Source organism: Clinocottus analis, unplaced genomic scaffold, assembly GCF_023055335.1.
Source record: "Clinocottus analis isolate CAN_PGR_092001 unplaced genomic scaffold, fCliAna1.0.p SCAF_8, whole genome shotgun sequence".
In the NCBI taxonomy this organism is placed as follows: domain Eukaryota; kingdom Metazoa; phylum Chordata; class Actinopteri; order Perciformes; family Cottidae; genus Clinocottus; species Clinocottus analis.
The window spans coordinates 11,653,380-11,669,433 of record NW_027176240.1 but is presented as its reverse complement, the minus strand read 5'-3'; the positions used below and the strand labels follow the sequence as shown (position 1 = coordinate 11,669,433).

The window sequence follows — 16,054 nt, the reverse complement described above, 5'->3', positions numbered from 1 at the left end:
ACCGCTAATTAACAATGGCGATGATGACGGCCTCTGGGTGATAAATGACTGAGACGATGATTGTGCGATGAAACTTTTATTGTTATCTTCATCTCACAGACACACAGAAGAGCTCAATAAATATGAACGGTTCAAATGAATTTGCAGGTACAAGTTTGCAGGATAGATTGAGGCAGAATCACCACTTTAAGGAAGAGCCACGGTCACGTGACTGCAGGCTGGACCTGCTGCTCGCAATAATATGCAATATGCAATCTATCCTTTGGAGAATTAGGCTGCAATCCACATGTATCAAATCAACACCCAAAACAGCAACGGGTAAAAATTCAGCCTCACAAAGTCAAGCATCCCGAGGTTAGTAAAAAACTATTTGTAAAGTACTCGTTAGTGCAACATTTTAAATTCCCTTAACAGTTTCTTTTACAAGCAGTACCAAAACCGGTGTGAGGGAATAGTAGCAGTAAAACTGTTACCGCCTCAACAATAGTGCAATTGCCTCTTTAAGTGTTCCTGTATACAAGTATCAAGGAAGAGAGAGACATTTCCCTTAAAAAATACAAAATACATTATCATGGCAGCATCACCATTTGTCATTTATAAAGCACATGAAATTGAGTCTGACAATCACAGCTTCAGGTTTAGCAATCAACATACTGAAGGCTTACATAACCAGGACACAGACTGCGGTAATCCTCAGTACGACCGCAAGTGACAGAACACTCTCTTATTGCCGATCCTTCAGTGGATCTTGCTTCCACTTTAAAACAGACGAGCATTGCCTGGGAGGATTTCAATGTCCTTCTTAGGTGTGATAACAACAATGTCCTCAGTCAGAGGATTATTCCCTCGGTCATCTGGGCCTGCTGGGGGGCATCAGGGCAGCTCTCCCTGCAAGCTAGAAAAAACAAGTACTGTTAACATCATATGTCTCTTGTTCTTGTTATTCAGTGGTGGCCAGGAGATGTTTATGTGCTTAGTAACTCCCCAACACCGGGCCACTGCATGCTCATTACACTGCTATGTAGGGACAATGTCCAAAAGCACAAACATCTTTATAAACGTGAATGCCTTGAATGACAGTAGGAATGTCTAAATACCAGCTGCCAGGATTTGGAGGGTTTAGAAACGACACGTTGGCTCTGAATACATACCAGATGAGTGTGTGGCAGCGGAGACCGGACCGAAGAGGGCTTTGGCTTCACTGGAGGCATCGGAGGCTTTGGCTTCATGATCTTGGAGAGTAGATGTTCACATTTTAAGAGAAGGGGCAATGGCAAGATCAGTTAAATGTGTGAATGCTAACAAATGAATGTCACTTACTGGCTTTATTGCAAGTGGTGGCAGAGGTCTGGATGGAGGTAGTGGCTTATTCTAACAAGAAACGTAACAAGAAATAAAAAAAGAATACACAATTTAATAAAACAAACTATTATAGCCCTTAAAAAGAATACAAGACATTACTATATGCATATTTACCTCAGTATAGATGGACTTCATTGAAACAGGCTGCATGAATGGCATTACAACCTAAAGAAAAACATGTATGTGTTGGTTGAGAAACAGACATCTAAAGAATACACATACACAACGCTGCATTTAATTAAAGACAAAACAGCAGATCAGATTACCTGTTGAATCTTTGATGGCTGAGGTACATCTGACATTTTTTTAGGCGGCTATAAGAGACAAAATCAGAGATTAGTGAAGGTGAAAGCTTAATTTGTCTTTTTAAACATGAATTTTACTGGGTTTTGTAGCTTTTTAACAATGATGGCCTATCGATTTAGAATATCCCTTGAGCTCATCGGTGGTCATTGTGTATTGGGAGCTCACCACTGGAGCTGTTTTGCTGGGCTTCAGTGCTCCAGTATGGGGTCTGGCAGTAGCACAGGAGAGAGGCTTGCAGGCTTGAGTGACTGACGATCCCACAAATGTAGGCTGGCTGATGTGTGTGGACCCAAGGCGAGGGCTGCCTCGTGCGCCGATTGACCGAAACAACGGGTTGGATTGTCCTGAGGTAGACTGGAGCCATCTAAAAAATAAATACACACAGACGCTAAAATTAAAGAATGGACAGGATGGAAATGTCTATGGAGCTAAATGTACAAACATAGGGATCCAACAGAGACTAATCATGTTGTGTACCTCTTTGCAGGTCGCTTTCTTTTTCTGATGCAGCACATCAAGCTTCCAATAACCACAACTGACAGCAGGAGGAGGCCTACGACCAGTGACACAATAAACACCACCAGACCTGCATCTGTGCAGACAAACAAACACACACTGATTGTGACAATATTCCTTGAGGGAGGAGCTCAATATAGAGTACGTCACTCGCTCTGGATACGAAATGCACTGTAACATGATTACTGCATTTGTACCCACTGACTGGGGAATTCCATTAAACCAGTGTTCATGAGAACAGAGCACATTTGTTTGAGTTTATGAGAGATACATTTCAAGTATTAAATCCTGCAGAAGAGGAACAGACACACACACACAGCCATGTGTACAGCATGGCAATCAAACGTTTAACTGTATAAAGACTTGTACTATACCTTTAGGGAGTTCTGACTGCTCCACACTGCAGAAAGGTGGGGCCCAGCCAGGGTCGCAGTGACACTTACTCTCATGGTTACAAACCTGCCAGAGATCACACTCACAGTCAGTTACGTTATCATAGATATACAGCGCTCCAAAGGCTTGAGAGAATAACAGATATCTTACCCCGTGGTTGTTGCATTTGGCCGAGCAGTCATTTGTTCCGTACACTTTTATGTTTTTAAAGTCTTGACACCGTTGATTGTAACAAACCTGAAAGACATTGGCACAGTTCACTCATCTGGAGCCTAGATATGTTTTTTTCATGCTAACTGCTAACAGCAACCGGGGCAGTTTTCTTACCATGTCTGGGCCACATTTAGTACCAACAGGCACCATGCCCAAATCTGCAGGGTAGTTATCTTCAGGGTTCATAGTTGCCTCATTGCATATGTCTCCATTTCCTACTTTGTAGAAGGACTTCCTGGATGTCACTGGAAACTCCCAGCCTCCAGAGCAGAACAGTGTCCCACAGGATTGATCTCTGGAACCCAAAACCACAAAGCAATGATACCAACAATACCACACTATCAATACGCATTATTGCAGTGTTTTGTGGCTTTTGATTTCATACCGACTTGTACATCTTTGGCTGAACAGTGTCTTTCTGCAGTTTCCATGCTTGTAGAAACAAGTGTCTGGAGCTACATCAGCATCTAAACAGAATCATAGCAAACAAGATAGCTGAAGATGAAAGAGTCTCGACGTATCAAAGAACATCTAAATCAGACCGTAGATCACATGTGTGGTACCTGGTCCCCAAAGTCTCTTGCAGTGTTCCTGCCGTGAGGGACACTGTCCGTTGTAGCAGTATCCTTTCCCACGGTTGCAGGACAGGCCATTCTGGGTGTAGGCGTCAGTTGGACAGGAGGCAGAAAAGCCAGTGCAGTATTCTGCCAGGTCACAATTTCCAGTCTTTGCTCGGCAGACACTGCCTGTCGGTTTCAGCTGCAGAGCGGAGAGAAACACAGATGGTGATGTACGAACTTCTGAAATAAGAACACTCACACATAACCAGCCAGACGGCAAAGCTAGACAGTGTCTATCTATATGGTAACACAATTATCATCAGCGTGACTACAGTAGAGAGGAGATAGTGAGCATTACTTACTTGGCAGTTGTGGCAGCACTCTCCCTCTGCACACTGGGCTCCTACATTTAGTCGACAAGTAGTGGCATTGCAGCAAGGATTCTTGCACTCCTGTGAGAGGGTGCAGATCATTACAATTCATCTCCTTTTAGTGCTTTGGTTGTGTGGTTATATGTATGTACCCTGTGTGTTGCACAAACCTCTGCAGTGCCACAGTCACACTGCTCTCCGGGCTCCAGGAAGGCATTTCCACACACTGGTCCTCCGTAGAGGCGATGAGTAGCGGGAGTATCCAGCAGGCAAGCAGGGTTGATCTCCTCCAAGAATCTGCTGAGCTGCTGCTGACTGCAGCTGCTGAACAGCTCTGGATACACGAGGCTAGAAAAAAAGGAAACAGAAGGTCAATATTAACTTATTTAATATTAAGAAAAGTAGTTTTGGGGGAGTTTATGTACATGTGAAAAACTAAGCATACCCGACACTCTCAGCCATGATGCACCCTCTTTTGGATGTTAAGGAGCCACAGACACAGTTTTCAGAGTCATGGGACAAGCCCAGGTTGTGACCCATCTCATGTGCAATAGTAGAGGCCACGCCTATTGAGTTAGTGTTATGGTCCTGTTCGTAGTAAACAAAAGTGGAGTAGACATTTACATCACACAACTCATTTCTATATTTTTACACAGAAATGTTACAAAAAAGTATAATTACCTGATTAACAGCACCAGAGTTAGAGGTGCACATTGCATTGGTGTTGGCTAAGCCGACAGTGGAACCATCGAAGTCCACACCTCTGAGTGAGGAAGTAGAAATATTTAACACATCATCTTGGTATTGTCTTTTCAGTGGCGAGTTAAAAACAGCGGTGTCTTTCTTACGTGATAAACTGTGCATTGTCGTGTTTGGTCCTCGGCAGTAGGATCCGCTGACGCCACTCGAGGAAGCGACTGAGGGTGAGCTCAGAATTAGTGCTGACCTCCATTTGATCTTTGTAAGACCAGATATCCAGACCGACCAGCATCACACGAACACCCACGGGGCGATACAGCTGAAACAGAGCAACATGTAAGCACAAACTATAAAGTGGAAATGAACCCGAAACTGGATGAATTGTAAAGTAATGCTACAAATAACACAACCAATCATATAATTCTTTAACAGGAAACAACTGTTGGGTCTAGTACAGTCTGAGGATGCATTCATGTTGGACTCTTCTCTTTCAGAATATACAAAGAGGATTGTGAGACATGTGTGAAACATAACAGCTTAGGTGGGAAGATTCACAGTTAAAGTTAGATTTTCACAGTGAGAGAACGTGTCTTTCCTTTGATTGGTCATTTTCCAGTCAGTAAAGAACAGATAGTATCAGGACAGATTTATTGTATTTCATCAACAGTGAAAGTGATGTGTGATCAAGTGCCCGGCACGTGGCTGTGCTGTCTTGTTATAAGTCTTATCTGCCGCCAATAAAAATACACAAAATCTCTGGTACAAATAATCGGAATACTTTATTAGTCCAGACGGTAAATTTGCTTAAAATTACACAAAATTAAGCTTTGACACTCATTTGAACGTGAGAATTATTTCACTGTCCCAGATAATATCATCCTAAAATCAATGCTTCTTTTTTTTACATAACAATGTGGAATCATTGTAACTGATAAACAACATATAAACAAACATACCTTGTCCACATGGTTTGCTATTTCAATCGCTCTGGCCTCTATGGTCTTCTTACTGCCAAACTTCTTATACTAAAAATAAATTATTGTTTGAATTAGTAATACAAACAACAACATCTCAAATATAAAAGATAATTTACTCCTGAAGGGGAATGTCTATATCATGCAGATCCTTATCATTAATAGGTTGCATCAGAGAAAAGAACATAGGGAATCTAACCTCCGTGTGGTCGACCACCACAACAAGCTCCACTGTCTTGTGTTTTCCTGTGCGGTCTCTGGTCTGGGCTCTGCTTTTCTGAAAAAGACAAAAGGCGGAAGATGTCAACAATATTTAAAGTGTGTATTTGTTGTAAGTTGTATCTGTTTTGGTTGGATTTCAGTTTTATAAAATAATTAACTTTATTTGACAGTGCCTTTCAAACGCAGGTATGATCCAACCTTTTGGTTTTCAGGATATTTAATGAAGTCGACAGTTTTTAGTGTTTCAGTGTCCAAATGTTTTCAGAGCATGGTGTGCTGTTGCTGTACATAAATAGTATGTATTCATAAGGAATTAGGAAGATTCAAAAGTAGGACTTTGTCTCTTGAAACATGCAACATGATGTTTCCTCCAAATTAATTGTCACCTTCAGTAATAGTTTCGAAATATATTTTCTGATTTATTATGTCTCTCCTCCTTGTTTTTTTCCTCTTTTTTTTACCTTGTTACCTTTATTATTTTTGCTTTGTTTGTCTCAAATTGTTACTTTTACCTAAATGCTTATGTGAAGGTCAACAATAATGTATGTGAATTTTTTTAATACAAAGGGAAATGTGTTTTTTATTATACATTTGATGCAGGTATAACTACTATGATGCAATAACTGTGTATTGTGTGATTGGATACTTTTCAAAGTTTTATGTAGTGTTTTACTGCATACCCCTTTCTTGTTAGTTTTTTTCATAAAATGTATTAAATGTAGGAATGCAGCACGAATCAGCTGTAAGCTTCAAACGCTGGTGTATTTCTGTTTGCGTCCACGCTGTGCGTCTTTACCAGGCTGCCAAGCTGGAACAGTCCAGACGGACGAGCTCCGTGATCGTAGAACGTGGTTGTGTTTCCATGGGAACAGGAGCTCCTCTTCCTCCTCAGGTGTTTGTAGTTGTAGACAGCGTGGAGACCCTCGTCACTGTGAGCTCTGGAGCTCTGTCTGCCATCGTGCTGTCCCGCCTCTGCGCCGGCCAGAGGTTCGAGAAGGTACATTTGGTCCTGGAGCCGCACGAAACCCCTGCGGTTGCAAAAGTGGAACTTCAGAGTGGACACAGGAAAACGTTTTATTCTTCTTCAGCATATCCTATTCTTTGTTACTGGACTTGCCTTTATCTATCATGCTTCCCAGCTCCTGCAGGCATTGACAGTAGCCAATAGTTTGTCATAGCAGACGGAAGGCCGCTTTTAAGGCCTTTGTTGATTAAGTTACAGGTTATCAGATACAGAGCGATGGGACTAATCCTCTCTTTGGATTGTACACGCTGGTCATGAGTCACAGCGGGCGACTTTTTGTCTCAAATCATTATAGGGATCATTCAATTTGTCACTCTACTTTGAGAAACTATTGTAATTAGAGATACAGAATGCAAAATAGCATTACTCACTTTATTCCAGAGCAGAGTCCCACGCTGGCAGAGGAGTCCTCTACTCCCACGATGTGTCCGTGATAGTAGCAGTGAACCTGCACAGACATTCATTATCTGTCTCAGACTCAAAGGAGACATTTAGACTCACACCTTGTGTTTTCTTTTATCAAGCACAGTGCAAAAATGTAGTTTAATTTGAAAAAGATTATATTGTACATAGGTTGTGTCATGGTAAGAGGAAATGACTTCACCTTGTGATGTCAATGCATCTTCCACATAAGACCTGAATATTGCAGTGGGTGGTGTCATGTTCATAAATAAGGAACTTTGTAGTTGAGAAACTTACATTTATTGGGACATTAGATATTTTGAAATAAAGCAATACTGTCAGCTATTGCATTGAATGACAAGATGTTTGTAGAGGGAAATGATGAAAATAAATAGTTTCCGAAGAATGAATTAAATATTGTTTAATGGCTATCATAATTGTACAGCATTGACAGGTAACTTTGTGTATATTTGGGAAATACTGTACTCATAAGTGCAGGAACATCTGCATTTTACAAACCCTTTTTTGTATTGAACATTTAAGAGACTTTTATTTTAGACTGAGAGCAAATGAACCGCACCAGTATTTTACAAAACTAAAACTAAAACAAAATGGCAATTCAGTCAGATTATCAGGCAAAGTAACCTAAACTACACTTTGTGTTTGTAAGTTACAATCAAGCATACATTTTAGGCTTACAGTCTATATGTCCACAACACAGGCATCTGTTACTGATATATTACATTAAAATACAAGATGATCACACACACAAAGGTAGTGAAATAGAAGTGACAGAAAGACAAGGTACATACCTTAAGATCTGGAGTAGTTGTGACTTGGGGGCCCTGATCAGAATAGTATGTCACTGAGAAGTTTTTGCCAAAAAGATCTCTGAGAAGAACAGTTTTTTTTTTTTTACATCAATAATATTGACACAACAGGAAAGAAAGTATAGTATGTACAGACCTGCATACTCAGAAATAAATGTGCTAAAAACACAGTCCAAGACAATTTAAGTTTTCTCACTTGTTCTTTTCCAGGTGCAGTGTGTAGTTTTGCCGAGCAATTGTCAAAGAGTACTGGAGTACATCAGGGTATGTCTGTAGGCACGCACGCGCGCGCACACACACACACACACACACAAAGAGAGAAAGAGAGAGAGGGAGAGAGAGAGAGAGAGAGAGAGAGAGAGAGAGAGAGAGAGAGAGAGAGAGAGAGAGAGAGAGAGAGAGAGATATGAAACTTTTACACATCTTGCCAAAGATAAAAAAAAAAAAAAACCTTTCAGGATTGTACAGCAGTGTGTGTTACCTGATGTGTAGCCGCATCATGAATGAACGATGGCTCCCTCAGCCTCTGAGGTATCACTATTTGGTACTTCATCACATGAGGTAGAGTCCTCACACTGCCCACAATCATTCCTGCAAGTATCGGGGATATTTTATAAGATTAAAAAAAGAAAGAAAGAAATATAACAGAAAAAAAATTAAGAAAGAAAGAAAGAAAAATAAAGAATGAAAGAAAGAAAGAAAGAAAGAAAGAAAGAAAGAAAGAAAGAAAGAAAGAAAGAAAGAAAGGAAGGAAAACAGATAAGTCGTACCCCATAAGGAGAGGAGAATCCATACAAAAGATCCAGAACATGGCATGTTGCTCTACCGGGCGGACTCTGTCATTGTGAGCTTGGCAGTCTGAAGAAAGAAGGCTCCTCAGCACTCCGCCCTCTTTGCTGTGTAATATCCTGAAAATTACCATTTGAGGTTGACAAACCACATGAGTCACAACCGGAGCTTAAAAAAAAGTTTTCCTCTTTTTTTTTTTGTACAACATTAGCGTGAAGTGCTGAATGAGCCTTTAAATTAAGCCGCGCGATTTTACGGGATTTAACACGCTCTGATACACCTCCTTTAGAAAACGTGTATTTTCAGTTTCTTGAAAAAGAAAGTGGGCTCTACCCTCAATTTCCCCTCAATCGTTGTTGTGAGACTTTGGGCATATTTGAAAGTTGTTCTTTCTTTGAGACATTGTTTTAGCCATTTACCACCAAATCAAAACTAGATTAACACTTACGTGCGTTACGTATATTGACAAATTTTACTAGGAAGATTTATTGTATTCAATTATGAGACTCTGGTTATTTTAAAAAAAAAAAATAAAGAAGAAGAAAAAGAAAAAAACCACACCCAGTACCCATAATCAAATGACACAAACCCACTAAAACCCGTTAGTGGCCTTTGTCGCCACCTACTGGTTACATTATAGACCGTATTAGACTCGTTTAAAGGTTGTTTTTTCATATTAAAGAAAAAATATAGTTAATTGTCCTGCACAATACCCCCTGAACTCCATTATAATTGAAACATATTCCCGAGTGACTTTATGTGCATGTGTGAGTTGCCATCTTTGTTAACAAATATTTATATATTTAGTTGTAAATGTGTCCCTCACGTTATTGTAAATTGTGCATAATACCAAACAAATTTAATCAAATCAGCTAATTAACTAACAGTCAAACGTGGATGTTTCGTCTGGGTCACTAGCAGGCGGACGCGGTCCGGATCAGGACCCAGACGCCGTTATATCTGGACCCTGGACCGATCGATAATTGAGAATTCATAAATGTTGACAGAGCGCCAGTAAACGCACCGACCAATCACATGCATGTAACTCACATCACGTGATGCTACTCGGCCAATCAAATATGCGAATCCGTATAAGCGTCGCGACTTGAGTTAAAGACGAGAAAGACTGAACGAGAGACGTTCTCCAAAAAAATTAAATGTGGACAGCGAAACCAGATACTCTTGTCAGACTCTTCAACCAGAGTCTTTAGTCTTCTCTGTTCATTTTTCTTAAAGGCAGTTCAAAACTAATATGTCTCATATGTGTTCAATGTGAAGCTTTGCTCGGAGACAAAGCACAACTCGTTTGAGCACAAGATATAAAAAAAATATATAATATATATTTTTTTTAAAATCCCCTTCGAAATAAAAGCGCTGGATTTTTTTCTTCTGGGTCACGACCCACCAGTTGAGAATCACTGGTCTCGCCAGTTGGTGGCGACAACGCACCATTTTTCTTTATTTGACAACCGCCAAAAAACATGTTCGATGACGTCGTCATTCCGCGACAAGTACGACCAAAACAAAAAACTCCTGGCGGGCAGCTGGAGCTCTCCACTCGGGTAAAAACACCTGGAGACGATGCTGCAGTCCGAGTTGCTCCTTGTGACGGATGGCTGTTCGTTGGTGAAAAGTTGCGATGAAGACACACAGGAGCCGAGGCCAAGTGAGGATGAGGAGGAAGAGAGGAATCCGTTCAGCTTCAACCCACAGCTCATCCACCTGCACAGGGATCACGAGCTCTTTGAGGTGACGGTCACTCGGACTGACTGTGAACGTACTCATTCTGCAGGAGCACCCGGCTAACGGTGGCCATAACGTACAGCAAGTGATTTACAGGACGGGGACATGCACAGCCATGGCTCTTAACATGCTGCATGTTATTTACAGGACATGGACAACCACAGACACATGTATCTTAACGTACTTCATGTTATTTACAGGACGGGGACATCCACAGACACATGTATCTGCAGGATCTCTACGTCTCAGAGGCAGACGACAAGCCCATACTCAGGTATGCGCACCCTTTTCTTGTCATTGAGATGTTTTTACTCAGCATATCAATGTCAAGATAAATTCCACAGATCGTGAGTTAATCTAAATTATACATTGAAATTAATCAAAATCGTCTTTCCCCAAGTTATCGTCCCATTGTTGCTATTAAGGGGGCTATGAAATCGGACCAATACATCACACATGAATTATTTTGGGTTTAAAGCTTATGCATTAGATGTGTGGTAATATTTCAGAGACTAAAGGCATAGTTGTAATTACTGTGTCGTGAGAGAAAATATGAGAATCACCCCCCCATTTATATCCATTACATTCCTCCCTCAACATGGTTGTGAGATATAGACTAGTTGGTCAGTCTAAAAGAAGCTCATAGAGTTAAACAATCTACAGACTGGCCCCAGAAATGATAATTCCATCGCTCACAGCATTGGATCCTTTCTTCTTTAACTGCAGCTCTTTGTAACGCCCGTGTAGATTACCTTCCTTCTATTTTTGCCTTTTCTCAGTGTGTCAGAGTTTGCCTGCCACATTTCTGGCTGCAGTGCAGCCTTCAGCTGTCTGGAGGAGTATGAGCACCACTACAACTCCCTTCACCGACACGTGTGCTGCTCCTGCCGCCGCTCTCTGCCGAGTGCCCGGCTCCTCGACATTCACATCCAGGAGTGGCACGACTCTCTCTTCACGATCCTCGCCCAGAGGCAAGATATGGTGAGCTGAAGGCTGATGACTTGTCCTTCCCCATCACATCTCTATTATCATGCAGCAAAAAAAAACTGTACATAATGAAATATTTCAAACATTCTTTAAAGACTACTGAGTGTTTAAAGGTGTCCTTGATGCTTCCTTCACACTTTTCAGTACCAGTGTTTGGTGGAGGGCTGTGGACAGAAGTTCAGGACGAGCAAACTCAGGAAGGACCACCTGATAGGAATTCACAAGTATCCTCCAGACTTCAGGTTTGACAAAACCAAGAAGGACAGAGGGTAAGACTGCATATTGTGTCCGTTAGATGGCAGCAAATCCTCAGTAGAAATATTTCTCAAAGTTTCAGTCAAGGAGAGTCCATGTTTGTTATAGTTAAGAGGAATTATGCCTCTGAAATAAAATCCTTGAGTTGAAGCAATGCTTCATATATCATAGACTAAGCGTCTCTGCTTTATTCAATCAAGTGTGCAACTTTCCTTTCTTTTTTTTGGCTTTAACTTAAGTTTTTTAAATAGTTTTTTTTCTGACCCTACAAACCGTCAAATTCTTTTGACGAGGGATAAATCATTATACAGGACTTCATCAAATCCCCTTGTTTGTGGTTTTCTAATATTCCATCCATAACAGAACCCGGCAGATAAAGCGACAGCAGCAGAAAGACATGGCCATGGAGGTTGTGGACGACGTGTGTGAGTCTGAGGGTGTGTGCGAGGTTATGTGTGATGTGCTGTCTAATCAACCCGAGCAAGGAGACTCCATGGAGATGCATGTGCGTGAGGAAGAAGCTGCTCGCATGGAAAAGGCTGCCTCTACGGAGGAGCATGTCCATCTTTCTGCTGCACCTCACAGCACCGAGAACACAAGCACCGAGCCACCAAAGCCACGATACTCCTACAGGTTAGTCTTTCAACACGTCTGTTGGAAATGACTGGAATTACTGAAATTCCTCTCAGGCAGTACTAAGAGAGATTAAATCAGCCATCTTTGAACCATGTTGTAAGGTTAATAACTCTTGGAAGTTAAGAGTCCACTCTTCTTGAGGAAAAACCTGTGCAAATGTTTTTTATAATGTATGCATACAATATAATACTAAAACATAATGTAAGTTAAGCTCTTCATAATATTTTTCTTATTCAAACGCTAAACGATCTGAGATGTAGAACAATAGTTTCTGTTCGCTTGTCTCTCAGGATTCCCACAACCGTGTGCTTCGGTCACAGCTCGGTCCGAGGCTTCAGAGGGAGTCGGGGAAGAAGAAAATGAGACACCTGAATTCTGTTTCCAGTGATTTTTAGATAAATAACTTTATACTCTTGTCTTGTGACATAATATATGAACTGTCATGTGTTGTCGACTTGAAATAAAATGTGATGCACATACACATTGGTTCAGGTGATCATTCCTGCTGTTCAAGGAAATCTTGAAATGAAAAGTGGAAGCTTTTGGAAGAGAAAAATAAGACTGAATTTACATAATAGATTTTAATTCCTTGTACAAAACATCTTTTCATCCATCAGATATAAAATACACTGTACATCGATGACTGACATGACTGTCAGCCATTTTTGCAAAAATAGTGGATGACTTTTATTTACATTTAGTAATGAAACTGGCTTCTAAGAGCTCTTTGAACTTTTGTGCAAAAAATGTTATCTTTTTGAGGTAAGGTAAAAAATATTTATGTACAAATTTAATAGTAAAGCAGATTTATTTTATAGCTGGTTTATATTTATGAACAAAAATATTCAAACGTTAGAAACAAACAGAAATTGTGTAGTTTAGATATTATTGTAATAGTACATTTAGCTTTTAAAGATCACATGGTTCACATTTAACATTAAAAAAAGTCACTGTGGAAAATATAACATGCCAAAGCTGAACATCTTTTTTTTTTTTTTTTTTTTTTTACAGACATTTGATTTAGTTACAAAAGCAATGAAAAGGCACTATTGGGTACTGACTATGAACTATTGAAGATGTACTTTTGGACAAATTGTTCTGTTTTTTTCTTTTGAACTTCCTCTTTATAGCCTCCAATATATCAATCAGACTTGTTTGGTAACTTTTACTTTCTATCATCGGCTTATAAAAAAGTCTGAGTCAGCTATCACCACGTTTTAGACTTGTGGGGGCTTAACTGAATCACAAGTTATTACTTTAGATCCAAAGCAGGCCTATAGTTAATCTCTTGCCACATTTAAAGCACTTGGACTGTTCAAGAAATACCTCTATTGGAATAGAACAGCTCATAAGATATTTAAACGTATAGGACAAGTCTGAAAAAGTCCTTCATTGAGAAAAAAGGATTTGACTAAATTCACTGCAAAAATGACCATGTGAACAAATAATGTTCTGTAAATTTAGAAAATGAATATTGCCAATTGAGGGAACATGATTCTGTTCCATGTTTTCCCCAAATGGATGCATTATTTTAAAATCAAACCAAGTGTTTTATCAACATATTTTTTTTCCACAAAAACAAAATATTTCACATTTTATATTAGGTTTTGTACTGGTTGCATCATACAATGGACACTTTTGCAGTGTTGGTTATTTGCTGTATGAAGGTATACTTTTAAAAGGCAGCTTTCCCAACGAGACAGTTAAAAGTTGGTGGGGGTTAAGACAAGTAGTACATCCCATAAGGTCCACCAAAAAGTCTTGGGACGGGGAAGGCCGGCCGCGGTGCGTTCACGGCCCCATACAGGGACGGTGCGCCCATCGGTGCGCTCAGTGGGAACGGAAAGGCGAAGGCCGGCAGCAGCGGCTTCGCGGCCAACTTGAACTTCTCCAGCTCGGCCTCCTGCAGTCTCTTGGCCTTGGCCCTGCGGTTCTGAAACCAGATCTTGACCTGGGTCTCTGTGAGGCAGAGTGAGTTGGAGAACTCTGCTCTCTCTGCGATGGAGAGATACTGTTTCTGTCGGAACTTCCTCTCCAGAGAAAGCAGCTGAGAGGTTGTAAAGGGAGTTCTGGGTTTCCTGTTGTTCTTGTGTTTCCGTAGGTTGCACGACGCCGGACTCGGAAGTCCTGGAAGATTTAGAAAGTCACCTTAATGGAATAGAAAATACGTGATTAATATAATAGGGACTTTTTTTTCCATTTGCATTTTACAACACGTGTAGGTGACAAGTAAAACCAAAATCAAAGAAATATCAAACAGAATGTTTAAGTTTTTAGAAGCCTTTCAAGGCAACGCAATCACATCTGAAAGTTTCGAAATCCACCTCCATCTCTAGATTTCTTACTAGATGAGATAATAATAAAGACGATATTACATCGTATTTCATCACGATAAAGGCCTAAGCTCTGAATTATTTTCTAGTGCAAACGAATGTCTATATATGGAGACAGTTTGGGACTACTGGACAGTTTAACAAGTTTCTGATCAATTAGAACGAAGGAGAGTTTCCTACACTCACTTGGAGGGGATGCGTGAGGAGCCTGACACCAGGGGCTCGTCTCCTTGTCGCTGAGGTCCATAGCCTCTGGTTTGCACAGATAAAGTCCTCTCGGTGACGCACACTCGGTCTCCTCTGTCCGGACGCAGGCTGAAGCCGGCTCGGGGGAGTGGAGGCTTTTATCCGGCGTCCTGTCTGATATGAGCGATTCCACACTGAAAGGTAGATCTACAATTTTGTCTTTACACTTTCTGGCTGATGACAGGTCCAGCTCGTCGGTTCCCATGCCACCAGCGACCCGGTCCTCTAGCGAGGTCTCCCCCAGAGCAGCCGCGGGCGGTGATCCCTGCGCAGGATTCATTACGCACGACTGAGGTGCCATACAACCAATCTTCCTGCTGCTCTCTCTGTTGCTGTTTTACTCTTCACGTTTTTCCTCGAGGAAATGTGTTATTGCTCTGGTCCAACGTTGCGCAGCTGCGTCTTCAACTTTTTACGCACGGACTTGCCTCTCCTTCTGTGTCATGAGTTCCTCTCCCATCTTTTTGCCTGCCTATCAGTCTTTCGATGTTCCCATGTGACTCGGCTAACAGCCTGTGATAGGCCAGGCTTGTAATGACAGTTTTGTGGTCCATTTCGTGCGCCTGTGGTGCTTTGACAGATGTAAACCTCCGATGAGGGGCGTGGCTCACGCCCCCTTTGTCCCCCTTTCCCTTTAGGAATTCTTGATGTTGGCCCTCTCCAGCTGTGGACTCCTACATCAGCAACTTCCTTCTCCCCAGTACTGATGATGACATCAATGGGTTTCATTTTAAAATATATGATGTATAAATATAGCAATATATTGACATATTTATCATCATCAGCGAAAACGTAGGTAAATTATTTCCCCTCTGCTTTACGAAGCATTTTAGCATCTTTCAAATCATTGGTTTGGTTTTGCAACCCCAACTTCACTGTTTTGATTCACTGTCACTGCTCTCATCAACCTTGTTTTCAGCAGCAACAGGCAGCTGCTCTCTGAAACCCACCATACACAACCAAATAAGCCGATATTTTCCTCTGGAGTTTGTGAAGCCCAAAAACGGAGCTAAAAGGAGAATTAATATTAAACTCAACACATACACTCATCCAGTGGACAGTAACATCGATGGTAATGTTGCTTTGTGACTTCTGAGTGACTTGTTTTCTAACACAATTGCCCCAAAAATGAATAAAGGGTTGACCCAAAGACGGAGCCAAAAACTTACAAAAGTGTACGGTTATCTTTTCTT

General features: G+C 41.0%; 3 protein-coding genes across 4 annotated transcripts; 1 reads left to right on the top strand and 2 right to left on the bottom strand.

The window, feature by feature from the left end:
- Positions 1-128: 128 nt before the first annotated feature.
- Positions 129-8,688, bottom strand: adam8a (ADAM metallopeptidase domain 8a). The gene is made up of 25 exons (XM_068567915.1): positions 8,643-8,688; positions 8,354-8,463; positions 8,069-8,142; positions 7,855-7,933; positions 7,012-7,088; positions 6,413-6,644; positions 5,594-5,671; positions 5,377-5,445; positions 4,570-4,739; positions 4,403-4,484; positions 4,167-4,309; positions 3,892-4,069; positions 3,713-3,802; positions 3,354-3,549; positions 3,176-3,257; positions 2,905-3,085; positions 2,728-2,814; positions 2,559-2,643; positions 2,146-2,260; positions 1,834-2,032; positions 1,629-1,676; positions 1,477-1,527; positions 1,321-1,371; positions 1,152-1,232; positions 129-895 (listed from the first exon to the last, which is right to left on the bottom strand). Exons 1-25 carry the CDS (start codon positions 8,686-8,688, stop codon positions 851-853), a joined length of 2,649 nt encoding a protein of 882 aa, XP_068424016.1. The 3' UTR covers positions 129-850.
- Positions 8,689-10,154: 1,466 nt separating this feature from the next.
- On the top strand, positions 10,155-12,763 carry znf511 (zinc finger protein 511). The gene is made up of 6 exons (XM_068568785.1): positions 10,155-10,410; positions 10,605-10,678; positions 11,184-11,385; positions 11,536-11,660; positions 12,010-12,279; positions 12,573-12,763. The coding sequence occupies exons 1-6, from the start codon at positions 10,243-10,245 to the stop codon at positions 12,643-12,645; spliced, it is 912 nt and encodes a 303-aa protein (XP_068424886.1). The 5' UTR covers positions 10,155-10,242; the 3' UTR covers positions 12,646-12,763.
- A 326-nt stretch (positions 12,764-13,089) lies between these two features.
- msx3 (muscle segment homeobox 3) lies at positions 13,090-15,334 on the bottom strand. Of its 2 annotated transcripts, none has more exons than XM_068568786.1 (2): positions 14,802-15,334; positions 13,090-14,430 (listed from the first exon to the last, which is right to left on the bottom strand). In XM_068568786.1, exons 1-2 carry the CDS (start codon positions 15,160-15,162, stop codon positions 14,003-14,005), a joined length of 789 nt encoding a protein of 262 aa, XP_068424887.1. In that variant the 5' UTR covers positions 15,163-15,334; the 3' UTR covers positions 13,090-14,002. The 2 variants fall into 2 exon arrangements, with proteins under 2 accessions (XP_068424887.1, XP_068424888.1); XM_068568787.1 differs by having other exon boundaries at positions 13,090-14,409.
- Between the last annotated feature and the right edge of the window lie 720 nt (positions 15,335-16,054).